The 18,195-nt window shown below is 42.8% G+C and overlaps 1 protein-coding gene across 4 annotated transcripts in view; it reads left to right on the forward strand.

Annotated features, from left to right (window-relative positions):
* Positions 1-18,195, forward strand: part of tiam1a (TIAM Rac1 associated GEF 1a) — a 54,347-nt gene that overhangs the window by 31,743 nt on the left and 4,409 nt on the right. For 2 of the 4 annotated variants that reach the window (XM_070982639.1, XM_070982640.1), the window contains exons 13-25: positions 203-307; positions 1,305-1,386; positions 1,661-1,747; positions 4,190-4,402; positions 5,691-5,824; positions 14,413-14,637; positions 15,038-15,106; positions 15,246-15,371; positions 15,777-15,885; positions 16,120-16,299; positions 16,452-16,570; positions 16,682-16,790; positions 17,997-18,055. In XM_070982639.1, coding sequence (XP_070838740.1) covers positions 203-307; positions 1,305-1,386; positions 1,661-1,747; positions 4,190-4,402; positions 5,691-5,824; positions 14,413-14,637; positions 15,038-15,106; positions 15,246-15,371; positions 15,777-15,885; positions 16,120-16,299; positions 16,452-16,570; positions 16,682-16,790; positions 17,997-18,055 — 1,617 coding nt within the window. Of the gene's footprint in view, positions 1-202; positions 308-1,304; positions 1,387-1,660; positions 1,748-4,189; positions 4,403-5,690; positions 5,825-9,869; positions 9,937-11,094; positions 11,703-14,412; positions 14,638-15,037; positions 15,107-15,245; positions 15,372-15,776; positions 15,886-16,119; positions 16,300-16,451; positions 16,571-16,681; positions 16,791-17,996; positions 18,056-18,195 lie in introns of those variants that run through there. The other 2 variants (XM_070982644.1, XM_070982643.1) reach the window with 2 other exon arrangements.

Raw genomic sequence — 18,195 nt, forward strand, 5'->3', positions numbered from 1 at the left:
AGTGGGCATCATGCGCTATAGAATGTGGCAATGGTAAAGGGAATGGTGTTTTGATAGGTGACTTTAAAATATTATCCAGGTGTTACATTAGAAGATGGAGGAGTGAGAATAAACCACAAGTAATGAGAGTAATTGTATCTAAGAATGAAGGAATGCCTGTTTGCCTTTTTCCTCATTGCCCCCCTGTCTCTTTTGCCACCAGACCCATAAGATAGACCCCTCCAGCCACTACCTGCGTTTGAAGGTGTGGATTGACAACCAAATACTCTTTTATGTTCCCAAACTAGAAGAGGACGTATCTGATCTGGTGAGTAAACACACACACCGAAGCACTGGAATAATGACTTGTGACATAATGGAGTGAATGTCCCAATTTTGGAGTCTGAATAGTCCCATAATGAGCCATGAAACAGCCTTGTCATGTAATGAGAGGTATAGAGTACAGTTATTTCACTCTATGTGTTTTTTGAAGTTTTCTCATTTTGGCATTCTTGTTTTAGTACAGGCTCAGCTGAGGATTTGGGGGTCTTCACCTTATTATGAATTAATTTTTGTTGAATTTCAGGCAGATCTGGATGCAGGCTTGTGCATGTTTTATGACTTGGCTGCTGATTTGATTTGCAGTGTATACAAAAATTCCCAGGATGCAAAAGAAGCATAATCGCATATGCTATAAATTATGCAAAACGGTATTCTGAGTGTATTATGTGCACTATAAACTGTACACATCTGTGTGTTTGTGTGTCCATGTTTTGATTTTCCTCATTATTCGTATAAACAATCACTCTCATTGAAAAAGACATCACCTCCACATTATTCAGCCGCTACAAACCCCAGAACGAATTCTCTTTGTGACGGTGGTTTCTAGGTGATACATTGAACTCTGTCTCAAAGCAAAGTCATTGTATAACTGACTCTTTTCCTGAAGAGGGCTTTTATCTTCCAGCTTTGATCAGTGACTCATTTCACCCTCTTTCATCCTCAGTCTATGATATTACATTATTATTTCTCCACAGTGAAGCGCATTACACACTGCAGACTTCTGTTCCTGTCTGTGGCTTCATACACACAGCTGTGTCTATGCTCTCGCACGATGTGAGGTCAAACCGTTGTCTGAGCACCCACTCACTTCTTAGACTTGACCTGGATTTTGACCCTCACATGCTCTGTTAAGAAGTCTGAATAATACATGAGTCTATCCATTCTTTATTGAGAGCGATAACATGACCTTGACCCTCTCCATCCAATAACATCGCTATCCTTCTATTTTTCGCCAATTAAATATAATTTCCTTGTGTTTGCAGCTGTACAAAGAGATTGAGATTTGCCCCAAAGCTACCAAGGTGATCCGGTTCGACAAAGCCGAGTCCTGCACCATCGGATATGGTATGCTCGCCCCTTACCATACCCCTTTTTGAACTAGATAGACTCAGTTCCTGTCATCATAAATCACGCTGATTTCGTAGTAGACTTCACTGAGTCATGCTTTGTTAATGACTCAAGGAGGACGAGTCAGTGTGAGTGCTTTTTGCCTTAAGTGGATCTAATCAGTCGGTAGTTATGCTGCAGCAGCACAAACTGTCAAATTGAGATATTTCAAAGAAGACTAAAAGAATTAATGTCTTAATCTCTCTCTGTGTTGAATTCTGTACATCTGTAGGTTTCTCTGTGGCAGTTATAGATGAGGATGGGAAGCAGCAGCTCCATATTACTGAAGTGAAAGAAGAGGGACTGGCCTCAGCTAAAGGTACATATTTCTTTTTATGAACAAACAAACAAACATGACCCGTGTACATTCATTCCCATTCATTCATGGGAGCTGATCTTCACCCATACATGACAAAGCAAACAAACAAACCAAACATAGTTCCCATAGCTGAATCTGTGTGAAGAAACAACAGGTGTTATGTAAAGGGCATATAAAAGCTGGGTACATATTTCTTTCCTGAGTTGACGTTGCACACTCAACACCCAAACACTTGACTTGAGAAATACCTGATCCCACATGACATCTTATCAGTGCAGCTTTGTGTGACTGCATTGCATCAGCTGCTGAGCCAGCATAGCTAAAGCTCTTTTGTTTGAGAGAGAAACCTGGTGGCTTAGGACAGAGAAAATGCACACCTTGTCTTCAAAGGCACTGGCTCACAGAAAGATGGAAAGCTGAACACTTGTTACTCTACACATTCTTTTTATTTTTTGGCACATCGTGCTCTTTCTAGTAGTCCAGCGAGACGTCAGCATCCAGCGTCATTATGTCCACATGACATGAACCAGAAACTACAAAACAAAAAAGCAGAGTGAAAAGTGGAAAACATCTGGGTGTCTATATCAATACATCTAAAAAGATCTGAATCACCTGAACGCCGTATTTCTCAGTCTGATGATAACTGGCTTTTATTCAGAAAAGGGGACTGTGTGCCAATACCTTGATCCATGAGATAAGAAATAAAAAGATGCTGTAGGAGCTGTGGAATTGTTGCTTTTTTCTCCATCCTGAGAGCAAAGAAGAGATGCAGCATTCCTTTGTCTGCATCTGACCGCTGTTTGAAAAGCCGGGTGTCGAGATCAACCCCCATTCATGCGTTCCTATCTTTTAACGGAGCCAGAGAGACCTAATGGCTTTGCGGAACACGCCGCCGCTCGGTAGATACAACGCTAATGTATAGAAAATAACATGCCCCACTATTGTGCCCCAGGGTCAGACCAAGGTTACTCAAGTGTGAGATTGTGTCCTCCAGTGCTTTAGCAATCTAAAAGCTGCTAGCTTAGCAGGCTGCCAGCAGCCAGCAGATACAGCTGTACTGCCTCTCCACCTCTATATGCGAGCAGAGATAGAAAAAGCTTGTGGCATCCAGACAACACAATGCGTCTTTTTACAATATTACATTATCGTTTGCTGAATCACAGAATTAAATACCTCAGGCGCCACATACATTGGAATGAGCCTGTGTGTGCGTGCATGTGTTTGTCTAAGAGTGAGGAGAATGAATGGGGAGTGAAAGAGATCACGCTTCAGTTTCTGCAGGGTATATGCAGAAACCAGGCCAGCACTGGACAAGGAGCCCCAAAGGGTCTTCTCCCTTCCATCTCTAACTGTAATTCCTACCCCCAATCCCCCACCCCCCATAGAAGTGCAGACAAAGACACATGCGTGCAACACACAACCGAGCACACACAGTCACACACACAGCAGTATATGGCCGGAGGGGTTATCTCTCTCTGTCCAATAAAGACTCTGCTACAGCTGACATTTCACATCCCAGACAACTAGGTCATAACTTGGGGCTAAATGTGTGCCTTGTGTGTCTATATATGTAACTGTGTGTGTGCCTGTGTGCGTCTCTAGCATCATGAAAGCCATATCACAGAATGTCTGCTGTTTCTATTACAGTAGACGATATAAAATGAGGCTGAAGTCAGAAGAAAGGATAACAAGCAAACATGTGCTCATGTGTGACTGTGTTAACAGGACTGAGACCCTTTGTCTTACTTAATTCTGCAGGTGAGACTGCTGTCAGGTCCCCTGAACAGCTGTCACAATCAATCAGGTTTATTGGCTGAGGTTGTCTGCTAATTGGTCGGCTGATTGAGTGCTAATTCGCAATTAGCGGAGCCGGGCACAGGTGGCTGAGGGAAGGGGACACTCAAAAAAAAAAAGCCTCCAACTGAAGCTGTGTTCCTGTGAAGTCCACGGTTTTCTTTTTCCCATATAGTACCACACAGACTGGATACATGATGACAGGACAGGAATAGACAGGCATTGCACCCTCCTTCTTAAACCCATCCAGTCTTGTTAGATCAAGATTTGCCTCAAGCGAACAAGCGTAGAAGGATGCATTTTTAATGTATGGGAACACATTAGAGTCCCAGCATGTCTGATTAGCCAGCAAGATGCTGTTGAGGAGTATGGCAGTAAAGTTTTGTTTTTGTACATCATTTGTACACATTAGCAGTGTTGAGTTGATGGCCCACAGGAAAGCTGCTGTGTTGGAGGGTGTTCTGTTGTTTGGTAACAGCCTGACAGATAATCTTCTCACTTGCTCTGCGTTGCTTTTATTGCTGTTACAGTCTTTTTTGCAACCTATTTCTTGAAGTAAAGCCACTTTGAAAAATACAACTGCTGTTTTTTTGGCATTCAAGGAGACACCTGTATAAGCTGAATTTTACATTTCCCATTCTCCACTAGGTTTGAAAGCAGGGGATGAGATTCTGTTGCTGAACGGTAAACCTGCATCTGCCCTCCAAATGGATGATATGAGGGCTGCATTTGTAAACCAGGAGTTGACCTTGAGTGTCAGCACCCTGCCCCAGCTGGACCCACGGGTGCTGTGCTCCCTTCCTCCCCGGCGGTCCGATGGGGAGCAGGACCTGGCCACAGACATCTTCTCTCAGAGCCAAGGTGAGGCTTCCTGTTCTGCATAAACAAAGTTGTGGATACTTGGGAAGAGTTGTTGTTGTTATTTGTGTCTTGAACATTGGCGTGTTTCATGAGATGATGTAGACAAACCTCTAGTGTCCTCTAGTGACAAATATAGTGAGCTTCTTTGTCAGTTTCAAATTATTTCTAAAATGTGGAAGGCCATCAAATCATGTAAAAGTGAGAAGGTAAAGAGTGGAAGAAGACTTGATCTTGATGCATTTGACCTGCAACTTTGTCCTGCTTTGACCGTGGCCTGACCTGGAATCAGGTCAATCACACACTAAGGTGCTCCGTGCTGTTATGTAACAAATGTGTCTGCTTGATTTAAAATCAGATCAAGATCATCCATACTTATGCTTTCTGCATCTATAGCTTGACAGCATGTTAGGAGGATAGTTTGATCAGCGGGGCAACCAAACCCTTTAGATCATGAAATCTCAAATTGCACAGTTCTCCTCTGTTTTGTCCTTCAAGTTTTTGGTCATTTTTCTTGTCTTGTACATTCATTGTCTAAAGCCCCAACTTTGTGTGGCGGATAAAAGCAGAATGCAGATGGTGGTCTTTTTAAACAAAGGGTGAATAGGACGATCTGCTAATTATGCATGGATGTTGTCTGCTAACCAACCTGCAGGCAGCCGCCAGCTTTCCTCTGACCTGCTCTTTTTATGTGTGCAAGGGCACCATTTGTATTCTTTATAAATTGGGGCTTGCAGTGCATAGGCTGACAAGCTGGCATTGTTTATACAGGGACTCAGAGCTGTATGAATATTAATACGAATCCCTCAGCGGTGTGGAGCTGTCATTGTGTAGGATACGCCATACACAGAGGGTCAGATGGAGTGTAAAAACACTTCAGCAGCCAGATGGAGGTTATAGATGATGTCATGCTTAAGAGGAGACGGGTGAACGCAAGAGGCCTTCAGCGCCGAGGAGACAAATTAAATTGGAAATTTCTCACAGATATGGATGGAATAATAACCAATAATAAAAAAAACCACTAAGGGACGTAATTCAGAACAAACACAAGGAGGATGCTGTTAAATTATATTCATCATGGTGGAAGGTGGAGAAAGCAATGTTTGCCTGAATCCAAACGGATACCCAAGACTCGGATTTGTCTTTGACACCACTGGTGGAGGAAGTGTAGAGAATGCAATAAATTAGAGCAGATTGAGATGTGAATTTTTACAATGAGGTAACTGAATATTAGGGAGCGCATATGTACGCTGGCTCCCTAGTGAGTGCTGTCCTTTGGATCTGTCTGCAGAGGACATCCTGGATGAAGTGTCGGGGTTGACAGTGAATAGCGCGGATGAGAGCTTGGAGGAAGGACCACGGCTGATCCTGCAGAGCCCCGGAGGTCACCAGGAAGACAAAACCTGCATGGGGACTGGACAAAGGGTAGGATACAGCATGCAAACGCTGATATGTATACAAACATACACAGACGCATACAGAGCAGGGGATTAACAGTCTTTTACAGAGCATGGAGTAGCATACACAGCCTGCCAGATGTGTTGTTGCAGACAAATACCAGCAGCTTTGGTATCTATGTGTGAGTGTGACCTGTGATGCCATTTTTAAGCCTGCTGACTTGTTTTTGGGCTACTTTTGGCTTCAGGGGCACGGTGCTTCTTGTCTCACTGTTTCTGATCTCAGATCTGTCAGACAGAAAAAAGAAAACATTGATATCATTGCTCAATAATCCAACACATTCTGGATGTATGTTTCAGCATGTACTGTAGAGTCTATGTGTTAATGATTAGAGAAAATTCCTGTGGCAGGTCTTATCCTAAATATTTCTTCATCCATGTTAGACGTTTTTTTTTGTTTTTGTTTCCCTGAGCGTGCGTGTGGCGTGTAGCCACACACAAGGGGAAAGCGATGGTGTGAAAAGCTGGGAGACATTCAGAGTCTTTTTCTCATGTGATACTTGTGACCTTTGCACAAAGGCTGTTTTGGGACAGCAAGATCTGAGACATGGAACAAATATGTAAGTGTTTCCATACGCACGCATATCCATTGCATATTTCACACACATATAACTGCTTTGAAGTTGGATTTAAGATAATTCAGGTCAAACTTGATGGTTAATTTCTGCAATAGACGTGGAATCTTAATCATGTTCTTACATACAATAAGTTACAGATTAGTCTTTATGCAATGCTGACAACATACTTCATGATTTTGCTTGTGTGCAGTGTGTTTAATGGCTTGTGTGTGTGAACCTGTTACATGAAGCACATGAACAGATGTGTGTGTGTGTCTTCTCTGGAACACAGAGATGGAGACAGACAGGTGAGTGAAAGAGCGAGTGAACAGCATCACTTTCTAATTAAGATTACGTCTGGTCTGATCAGGGTCGGCGCAGTGATTGCTGGGACGTGCTGCCTTGTGCCAGCCGGTCTCCCTTGGATACGGTTGTCACTTCCATTACCATGGCAATGTATGATAACCAGTAACCACCGGAAACATTTTTTTGGTACCTCTGTCGATAGCCCAGATAGAAACAAAAGATGATGAGACGGCGCTGTGTTCTCTCTTGGATATGTGTCAGTGAGCTTCAGTCTCGAAGGAGAACTAATGGGTGAGCTGAGAGCCGGCTCCGGTCTAGACTCAGTCGTGTTGAACAGTGGTGCTTCTGTGACTCCAATGTGCCATTATTAGTTGAAAGCAAAGTATGAGGAGACGAGAGAAAGGCCGACAGATAGGGTTGCCAGGGTGGCTGGATAGGAGCAAGAGGCATGCACAAGTCTCATTTGGAGCACTTGACATGGGGAAAATATTCAGCAATGTTAAACTTAAGAAAAGTGCTTTCACCTCTGCACAGTTCCTAATTAACATTTAGAGTCTTTGCTATTTTAAGCTCATAGTGTTTCTATATGCAAGGAGAAATCCATTCAGATCTCATATAACAAGGGAAGACACAAAACACAATCTTTTACATGTCACCTTTTGAGTAGTGTTCACTTTAATCATTTTAATGTTTAAAAGTTTATGCAGTGTTGTCGGTGCCAGAGTATCTGTGTGTTGTTTTATAAGGAAACACATTGGAGCATCTTATTAGATTTAAATGAGGGCACAATATGCAGCTAGAGTAAAAACAGGCATCAAGGCAGTAAATGTATGTGTGTTCATTGACCAGAAGGATGGCTGATGAGTTGTTATATCCACATATGAAACAATAGCATCTCTTTGGAGATGTAATAATGAAGGCTTGGGACTTGCTTCCCCTTCTCTGTAATGTTGTTTCTTGGTTTAATGCTTAGCCATGTGCTGTTTGGTTTATTTTCAGAGGCTGTTCCACATAAATATAGAAAGAAAAACAAAGCCAAGAGAGCAAAACAGTGCAACAGTCTGTGATGTCAATCTCACCTCTCAGCTCCTGTCTAACATGCACTGTCTGTTTTAGCCTCCTGTTTTTTATCCTCCTTTTTTCTCTCCCCCCCTCTTTTTCCTCTGCCAAGTGATTTATTGTCATGGATTTTGTGACCATGCCTGGTGTCAGACTCGACAGCTCGCTGTTTTCCTGTCCTGTCTCCTAGTCTGCTGTGTTTTTGTTTTGAAAGCTCTGTCTTTTCTTCTGTCCTTCCAGTTTCTTTCTGACTTCCTGTCCTTTTTTACCCTCCTCCTTCTCCTTACTAACCTCCCCGCTGTTCATTACCATAAACAACATGAGGCTGCTGTTGGCTCTCACACAGCTCTGCTCCCTTAGCTCTCTAGCCGGCTGTGAGCCCTGACCTGGGCCTGAAGCACTTGGATGCTTCCTCCGTCAACAAAGATGATCCAAACTCACCACAGAATCCCTGGGAACTTCCCAAACCATGTCATTTCTCTAGAAGTGTGGGGTGCCCTTTTTTTGGTTTATGTATTTTCTCCTGCTCTCCTCTTTGGAAACACTCTGAAGTACTGAGGGTTGTGTCTTACCTCATTTCACCCAGTGCCTGCGGTCTCATGGTGGCAAGACTGAGGAAAAAGCGGCAAAGTGGGACAATTTTAATTATCCCCACATTCTAATTACTTCATTCTCCACAGTGTTTCACGTCATTTAGTGGAGATAAATGAGTGTCTGGCTAGCCGGAGGAAACGGGGAGGTTCATTATTTTAGACAAAGCATAGAGCCACCTCCTCAATATGATAAACCAACCAGAGAATAAAACGGTGATTGCTTGCGATTACAACGATAATCGAGATGACGGTGATTGCTAGTGTTCTCCGAGGTGTAGTCAGCCCCACTGACAAGTGCTGGTTATAATTGACAAACCTCTATCAGTTTTGGCTTAGAGGCATTTGAAATGGAAAATGCATTATTCAGTGTGTGAAGGCTGGGGGGGGGGCAGCTTTCATCAAGGATGGTTTTGATTGACTCCTGATGGTATAATTCCAGTTAAGTAGCTGTTTGCATGCAGTGCATCTGTTAAATGTAGTCAGCGATGACTAAGAATCCATAACATTAGTGCTGCAAATCTTTAACCTTAGAATAATCAGATTTATTTATTTATTTTTAGAATCCTTTCACTCACCTCCTCCATCTCGAATCAGGCCTGACAGCTTTCTCAGTTGTTGCTGTCATTCCACAATCCTCCACTGGAGGGAGCACTGTGCTGATTCATGTGGACTGCAAAACAACAACAACAAGGTTTCTAACACAGAGCATACAACCAAGAGCAGATGTGGTTCAAATTTCATCAAGTATTATTATCAGCAGTGATTGAACTATGTCAGTATTCAGTATAGATTTATTTCTTTGGTGTGTAATATATAATAATATAACCTACAATTTAAATTGAATGCGCAAATCTGAATTTTCCCATGTTCTGTTATTAATCTCAGGTAGTTACCACTCCTTAAAACACCTTCCCCTTGATGCTTACTTCACCCTCATAACCTCCCAGACTTGCAGGAAGAAGCTCGCAAATCTAAATATTCATGCATAGATTGTGAAGACTCATGTCATAACATAATCATCCTTTCCCTTGAGATTAAATGATTAAAGTCGCTCTGTGTCATGGCGTATATCCCATCATTCCTCTTAGGGATTTATGGATTTGCATGTTTCCCTGATATATTCAGTTTCATATGAAACTGAACTTTAAGACTCCCCCTTCCTCCTCTCTGTATAAACTGACGTTGACGAGTACATGCCTGTTCTATCTGAGCAACAATGTCTGAGGATAGATAAGATATGGAGCACATGGCATTTAAAACTTGCTATATTTCCATTTCCATATGTATGTATATTATATTTTTTACATGCCAGAATGCAATACACCAAGTATGTATCGATAAATGGGTGTGATATGTGTCTGTACGTTTATCCTGGCACTCGCTGTACATGGTTTCAGCTGATGGGTGTGAGAGCAGGTTTGTGCTTGCCTCCACGCTCCTCCCTCATACTATTCTTGCGTCTCTCTGTTCTGAAGAGCAGATATGCAATGTAGTACATTTTGTAAAAGGGTAAAGAGTCGTCTCTGGGTTTTGGAAAGGCATGTACTGGATTGACAAGAGAAAAGGTATTGCTGCTGCGGCCTTCTTTATTCACTCGCTCCCTCCCTTTTACTGTTTGTTTATGTCTTCCTTCGTAAGCTTTTGTGCGTTCCTCATGAATGAGGTCAAAGTGCTGCGCGTTGCATATGTGCAAGTCTCTCTGTGTGCACGTGTGCATTTGCTTATGGTTTGAAATAGATCATCAAAACCACACTTTCATTTGAGAAAAGGGTAAGTATTCTTCTTGAAGTTTTGACAGGACCATTTTTCAAAGATCTTTTTCAACTAAGATTTTAATCATTAATGTTTGGAAGTACTGCTATAATCTACCGGTGTTCATGCTTTGGAGGAAGGAAAATCCCTCCCTTCTGTCTTTTCTTATCTCTGCTCTCTGATCAACAAGTCCATCAGAATTAAGGCACGGTCTTGTTATGTAACTCGTGTTTCTCAGGAATGACAAGCGTTGTGGCATTGTGGGCTGTCAAGGGTGACACTTGAGAGCGGATGTCAGGCTTTAGATGGAAGCAGTTGTTGTAGTGCAACTTGTACTGTCAGTCAGACCTGTGTCCAATGTGATATGTAGAGTTTACTTAAAGCTGCTCTGGCTACCAGAAGGAGATGTGTAGTGCATCAGGGCATTTCTTGTTTTGCTGAGCGTGTTTTGTTCCAGATTGGCGCCCGGATTTGTTCCCTTTGATCATGTAATCTTTCTGAAACTGATTGCATTGTGCTATTGGTGCACACAGTTGATGCTTGGGGCATTTCACTGACTCGTTTTGAGCCATGAGAACAAGCTCCATCCATGATATTACTGTTTGTTTAATAAGGCTGCTGTCCTTCTCAAGTGTGGTGACATAAGTCTCTGTGGGCTCTGATGAGAGAGAGAGAGAGAGAGAGAGAGAGAGAGAGAGAGAGAGAGAGAGAGAGAGAGAGAGAGAGAGAGAGAGAGAGAGAGAGAGAGAGAGAGAGAGAGAGAGAGAGAGAGAGAGAGAGAGAGAGAGAGAGAGAGAGAGAGAGGAGAGAGAGAGAGAGAGAGAGAGAGAGAGAGAGAGAGAGAAGCCACATGCCTGTTGTCTTTTCGTGCTGGAGTGTCTGGCTCAGCCACCCACTGCTTCCTCACCTCCCATTCTCTCCTCCCTCCTTTCTCCTCCCCTCTTTTCTTCCATCTCTCAGGAGGATGTGATGTTTGATCTTGCTGTTTAATGTTGCGTTCTACCCCGCTGCTGCTCTCTAACACCTGGACAGAAGGGAGATAGGCAACAAAGACGGAGAGAGAAGAAGAGAGTGCAAACGGGGAGATGACAGGGGAGCATGCAGAGGCAATCGGGGGGGATTGACAAAGAGAAACTGATTAGATAGATGCTGTAGGATAAGGTGACATGAGAGTGCTGTTGTTTATTGCAATCTGTTCTATTCAATCTGTGTAATGACCTATTTGTTGAGCTGCGCCATTACTGATTTCACCAGCAGCAGTGTTTGGCAGAGCGGTGTGAGTGCTGAATAGCAGGCATTCACTTTTACACTTCTGACCAGTTTGGCTGGACACGTTCAAGATCCATACATCCTGCACAGTGCACTGTACCCGACGCACATTTTGGAGGAAGATGAAAACAAATCCTTCTGGCACTGAGTGGCACGGAGGAACAGAGGCTGCCTGGAGTGGAAAAGCAAGACAGGAAAAGGGACACCTGACTTCTCATTGAACTCTGTTTGACCTGCCAGCATGTCAGCCTTTAGGAGGAGGAGGAACTCCAAACACTCGACCGAATCCATCTATGATATGTTACAGCTGGTGAGCCGTGTGTGTGTGTGTGTGTGTGTGTGTGTGTGTGTGTGTGTGTGTGTGTGTGTGTGTGTGTGTGTGTGTGTGTGTGTGTGTGTGTGAGAGAGAGAGAGAGAGAGTTGTGGATATGATCCTGCAAAGATCAGTGATTATCTGATTGTACCGGCAGTGCTGTGGTTACAGGTTCAATTCCCAGCAGTGCGACTCATTCTAACAGTTAATGTAAGATTTGCCTGAGCACACATTCTAACAGCATTGCTTTGTTAATCTTGAATTTAATTCTTCAAATCCAAAAAGTCCAATTACTGACCAGCATTTTTTGTATCACGTTTATGCACGCACTCATTTATCAATAAGCTGCTGAATGGAAAGTTGTAGATTGCCGCACTTCCCTTCACCTCTTGATTGGTTGTGTTGGTGAAGCATTAAGCAGTCATCCTTCTCCACCCTGTCCCTCTGTCTCCATCTCCCGCTGTCATCCGTCTCTGTCGCTGCCCCATCTGTTACTTGGCTGTCACTAATTCCTATGGCTGTCAAGGGCAAGACCTCTCTTACCAGTGGCGAGTGTCAATGTCATTGCTCAGTTTTGGGTGTATAGAAATCTGCAGCACACAGTGTGGATCACTGTTTCTGTTCGTGCAATGATTTGTGCATCATTTTCTATTTTTTAACATTTCATTTGTTCATCTATCATGCCACATATCGAGTGTCAACCACAAAGTCAGTAATGCTCCTTCAGATGTTCTAACGTGACTGACCCGCTGTGAGTGACGCTCTCAGTGCACTGTGAATGACTTGTACATTAGCAAAGATTCAATCAGATATGATTGGCTGTATTATTTTACTAACTTTTACTGTGTGGTTGTTGCTGTGGTTTTCCCTGTAGTGACTCAAGGAGCTCATCTTGGCTTGATGGGAAGAACATCAGCATGTGTGTCAAAATGTGTGTATGTGTGCATCCAGCAGTGTTGCGAAACTGGTTTGAATACCACAATGGAAAATTGCGTTTGTCATCGCTGCGGCCCAACAGCTGACAAGCCGTGGAATCAGCAAAGACAAGCCATGTCCCCAGCTGACTAGCTGTCTGTAAATCAGCCCGTAGAAACACCCAAACAGGCGCACTGTCTTTGCACAGATGACAACTGATAAACATCTTCAAGGACCCCATGCAGACGAGGGACGTTTGTGTGACACACATTTGCATAAAGCACTTCTATGAATAACACTGATGACTGCAGGACTGAATTAGAAGCATTAATCCCATCAAACTAAACGATGGCTGAAAATCGGATTGCTCCCGCTTTGTGTTCTCTGTGGACACAGATTTTGGCTTGCATCACCTGATCAGCTGCACACAACAGAGATCCACTGCGTTGACTCGCTGTGTTACTTTGTGGTGGTGTCATTGCACTTGTTTGTGTGAATCTGAGATATCTAAGAAAGGAAGGGCCCAGTAATTGTACTGCCTTATCAAATCAAACCTTTTAATTTCCGTGAAGCTTTTATGAAAGGCAGTTACAGTTTAATTAGGGTTATGGTGGTAATGAGTTTTGTTAAGGCTAGAAGACGGCATGCAGTGTTGGTCTTGGACAGGAGTTCCATTAAATGGGACGTGGAGTATGAATCTCTCGCAATTAGTGTTCAGTGTGTGGGCTCAGCTCATTCATTCTCCCACATTTCAAGAAGATTTTTTTCCTCTAATTTCCTTTTTAATCTACTAGTTCTGACTGAGTGCAGACTGTGAAAAGATGAAAATGTACATCTCTCTCTCGCTCTCTCTCTCAACAGACCTCACAGTCCTAGCAGCATCCTGCCCAGGCTTGGCTTGTTAACAATCCCATGAAACCACAGATTCATCAAGGCTTGTTAAGAATCCACAGATAATGGAATTTTTGAGCACAGCATGTAAATTATTGGGCCGTATTTACAGGCACTTAAAGATGAATAATTGTTTTCTGTAATGTGGGAATAGGTAGTGCGGTATTACTCACAGTACATTACATATTTGCCTCCACACATCCAGCCTCTCACTTTTGATGACGCTTCCATGTCACTTTCTCTCTATTTTTCTATCTCCGGTGCCTACGCACCGTTCACCTTCGCAGCCTTGGGACGATGAAAGAAACATTCAGATGTGGACAGAACCTCGCGATCTTAAATGTGTATGCTCTTGTGTGGGTTCCTGCCTGTCATTCTTAAGCTGTTGTTGCACATCGGTACGTAAGATGAATCATTTGAGCTTTTTCTAAATGTTGAACTCTATAACCAAAGAGAGGCAGAGGGGAGGAGCCCCCTATCTTTTATTTTATTATTTTTTACGTTACTGTACCACCAGTTTGACCTGGCAGGTCTGCTCTTGCTTGGTATTTTTGATACTGGGACACAAGCGGGTGTTGTTATGGCAGGTTTTGCAAGAATGCGCTGATGCATTGTTGGTAGCGCATATTACCCAGTTTGTTGCACGTGTCTGTGTATGAGCATCATGAATATTGGTGTAGGTGACGTCCTCTGCACAAGCCTGCATCCAAGAAATGATTTTTTTTTGTGTGAAGGAGCGTCTGTTGTTTTTCTCTTTCCTCTTGCAGTAGCTCACAGGAAAACACATCCTTTTTAAAAATGTCAAAAACGCACCCATCAGCAGACATAAAATGACCCTTAAAAAGGATCCCTACAGATGCATAGCATGTGACGTGTTGTGCTTTTATCTCTTTCTATGCAGAGCACGGAGCAAGTCACTGCTTTCTGCCGCAGTCTCCATGACATGAATCCCCTGGAGTGCCCTATGTCATCCTCCTCATCGTCGTCTTCGTCATCTTTGTCCCCGAGCCCTGTGTCAGCTTTACCGCCCACAGCAGGCACAGCCACCCAGAGACAGCTCTCCCACGCAGACAAACTCCGCAAGGTCATCAATGAACTGGTTGAGACGGAGAAGACCTATGTCAAAGTCAGTACAAGCTCTCCCTGAGTATTTTGATGCATTTCAGATGATCTGTCCCATACAAACCGACACCTAATGAGTCATCCACATTTATGTCTATTTGAAGGACACACAGTCTCATAATCAGGGAATCTCAGCTAAAACTACACTCTTATTGTCGGAGGGAGCGTCATGATCATTATAAAAGGCGTGTAGAATGTTGGCATTCTCTTCATGCCATGTGGGTTATGTTGATACTTGTGAGAGCTGATTTCTTTCTGTTATGTAAAATCCTCAGTAATGACTCCACATTAGACAGCCTGAACATCGATAGACGCCTACGCATGCCCTTCCTCATTCCTTCTGGAACGTCTTATCACACCCTGATCTTGTTCATGTTCCTTTCATGTTCACGTGTCCTTTTCAGGATCTGAGCTGCCTGATAGAGTGCTACTTGACACCTTTGCAGAAAGAGAGCTTCCTTACGCAGGATGAGGTACTTCCTACCCGATCTGTATAACCAAAGAGTGAAAAATTGTATATGAATTGTTGTAGATACTGTACAACATTAACCTTGACAGTGCTCTTAAGGTGGTAGCAGCGTCAGAATGATGCTCCTTGTGTGTGTGTCATAGCTGGACGTTTTGTTTGGTAACCTTGGGGAGATGGTGGAGTTCCAGGTGGAGTTCCTCCAGACACTTGAAGATGGAATCAGACTGGTGCCAGATCTGGACAGACTGGAAAGGGTGGAGCAATTTAAGGTGAGGCAGGGATGAACTCAATGCATCATTCAGTTTGTAATCCTCTAGTAATTTTGTCTGGCTTCAGGATTACTTCATGAGGGTGCTGCTCTTTAGAGCTGGCTGTTACTGGGATAACTCATTATATATGGCTCATGGTGTTACAGCAGTTGTGCAGATGTTGTTTTTGCTCTGACTCTTTTTGGCCAGCCTCGACAGTACAAACGATAAATTTCACTGTATTTACATTTCTCTAACTGCTGGGGAACTCCCAAACAAAATACTTGGCTCACTTTGACTCTAAAGGGATCAAGCACGGTTGAGATATTTGCTTGACTCTTACTCAAAAAAGTAATTCCCATTCACTGTAGCGCAGCCTTGATTCAAAGCGAAGATATTTCTGAACGTGCTTGTTTGTTTCTGCAGAAAGTGCTGTTCTCCTTGGGTGGTTCATTCCTGTATTATGCCGATCGCTTTAAGATCTACAGCGCCTTCTGTGCCAGCCACACCAAAGTCCCAAAGGTCCTGGCTAAAGGTAGAAACACACACAGTCTTAATTAATTTGCTCCTCTGTTAGTGATACAGTAGTTTATTGTTCTCCCCCATCAGCGCCGTAGTGATTGCTGAGGGGCTTGTGTAGTAAAGGAAGAATGTTGTTTGAGTCACATGCCCTGCAGCTATAGCAGCTTGTCTTTTAGATGCAGTCTGTTTCAGTGTTTCAGTTCCCCCTGTGCGAAATGCGTGAATGCTCATATTTCTGCTCCTCCAGCAAAGACAGACCCAGAATTCAAGGCTTTCCTGGCTGAGAGAAACCCCAGACAGCAACATTCCTCCACTCTAGAGTCTTACCTGATCAAACCCATCCAGAGGGTCCTGAAGTACCCGCTGCTGCTGAAGGAGCTCTACTCCCTCACTGACCCTGACAGTGAGGAGCACTACCACCTGGATGGTAAGCCAGTGTTGTCTTTATTTACTTTTTGATGTAACACCACATGGTTTAATATCATCTGTGCTCCAGATCCACAGAGCTGCAAGTAATGAGAATAAAGGAAATTCTTGTAATTATGACTTGGAGATGATGAATGTTTGTCATTCATTCAGTTGCAATGAAGGCCATGAACAAAGTTGCGAGTCACATCAATGAGATGCAAAAGCTTCATGAGGAGTACGGAGCTGTTTTCGACCAGCTCATCAATGAACAGACTGCGGATAAAAAAGAGGTAAACATGACGCACGTTATATTAAAGGCTATGCAATGTGAATCCAATAGATTATGCAGTTGCTTAAATGTATATTTTACAGTCTGTTCTATTTACTTCTGTTTATCTCAGGTGGCTGATCTTTCAATGGGGGATCTTTTGCTACATTCTACTGTGGTGTGGATCAACCCTCCAGCCTCTTTGGTCAAGAGCAAAAAGGACCCTGATTTGGCTGCTTTTGGTAAGGATTAATGTGGCCTTTGGTTGGCATTGTGGAATAGATACTACCCCATGATTGGGTTTCTTTTGTCAAAGAAAAGCCTATGTCTAGAAGTATTCTTCATGCATTTATAAAGCTGAAAATTATACTAATATAAAATCCTAATACATCAAAATGATAATCCTAAATCATAATATATATTTAATATAGAATTAATTACATTGCTGTTGCCCTTGGGCTTGGTTGCAATGCATCTAATAAACAGTCCACTCGCTGAGCATTTTTTACTTATGAGAAAAAGTTTCTGAACTTTCCAGTCAAACTCTTCAACATGAATATCTACAAAACAGATTACCAAACGTCTTTTTGCATTTTCATGCACAGCAATGGTCGAAACATTATGTAATTTCGAAAATCCAGTCAAATCTGCAGGATTTCAGAGAGATGATCTGTAAAGCGCTCACCCATCAGGGTTTAAATACCAAAACAGTGTGCGGTGTTTTGTTATAGATGAATAATAAACATTATCCAGATACAGTAGATACGCAGTTCCACTTTTTTCAGCAATAAAATGAACTCTGATGTATATTTGAATGTTCTTTCCTGAAGAGAAACACTGCATACTGTATATAAGCACACGGCACTTTATCCCCCTTTATCCCTGTATCCCACATAATGCTGTCACGCATAGTGTGGTGCAGCATGCATAGTGTCATACTGGGTGCATAGTGTGATGCTGGGTGCTATTTCAGATGGCTCAGTAAAAGGAAAACCCAGTGGAGCATACTACATGATGGATCTTCACATTATTCTGTACTTTTCATGTGAAGTGCAGCATGTTACAGTTACATTAATGGAATTGCATGCCCAGTAGTGCCCTCTGTCTTAAGATTTTCCTCAGCTCAGACACTTTTTGCAATAAATATTAAATCTACACGGTATAAAGGCTTTTCCTGGCAAGGCTGTAGTGAATGGAGTGGGTGCTTTGTGCATGCAGTGGCGTGACTTCAGTCCATTTTTATCTTTTGCGCTGCTGAAATTGTATGACAGTAGTTTGAGGCTGTTTTTCCTCAAAAGCTCTAACTAAAGGCATCCACTGATATCCTGCATCAAGCTGTCACTGCCGAAAACTGGTTAATGAAATGTCCTTTTGATGTATGCGATGAAGGAACTCAGACCCTCCTAACCTTTCATTTTCCTCTTCATCTCTCTCTTGCCCTCATTTAGTGTTCAAAACAGCAGTCGTATTTGTGTTCAAGGACTGCTCCAAGCACAGGAAAAAAATTGTAAGTACTGTTTTTTTTTTTTTTTTTCTCATTTTCTGTTGATTAGTCCAGTCAGTGAGTGATGCACTGTGTGGACTGGGGCTCTGGGCTTCCTCTGAAGTACTTTTTTAAAATAACTTTTTTGGATGGCACATTGAGAC

Source organism: Chaetodon trifascialis, chromosome 16 (genome assembly GCF_039877785.1).
Source record: "Chaetodon trifascialis isolate fChaTrf1 chromosome 16, fChaTrf1.hap1, whole genome shotgun sequence".
In the NCBI taxonomy this organism is placed as follows: domain Eukaryota; kingdom Metazoa; phylum Chordata; class Actinopteri; order Chaetodontiformes; family Chaetodontidae; genus Chaetodon; species Chaetodon trifascialis.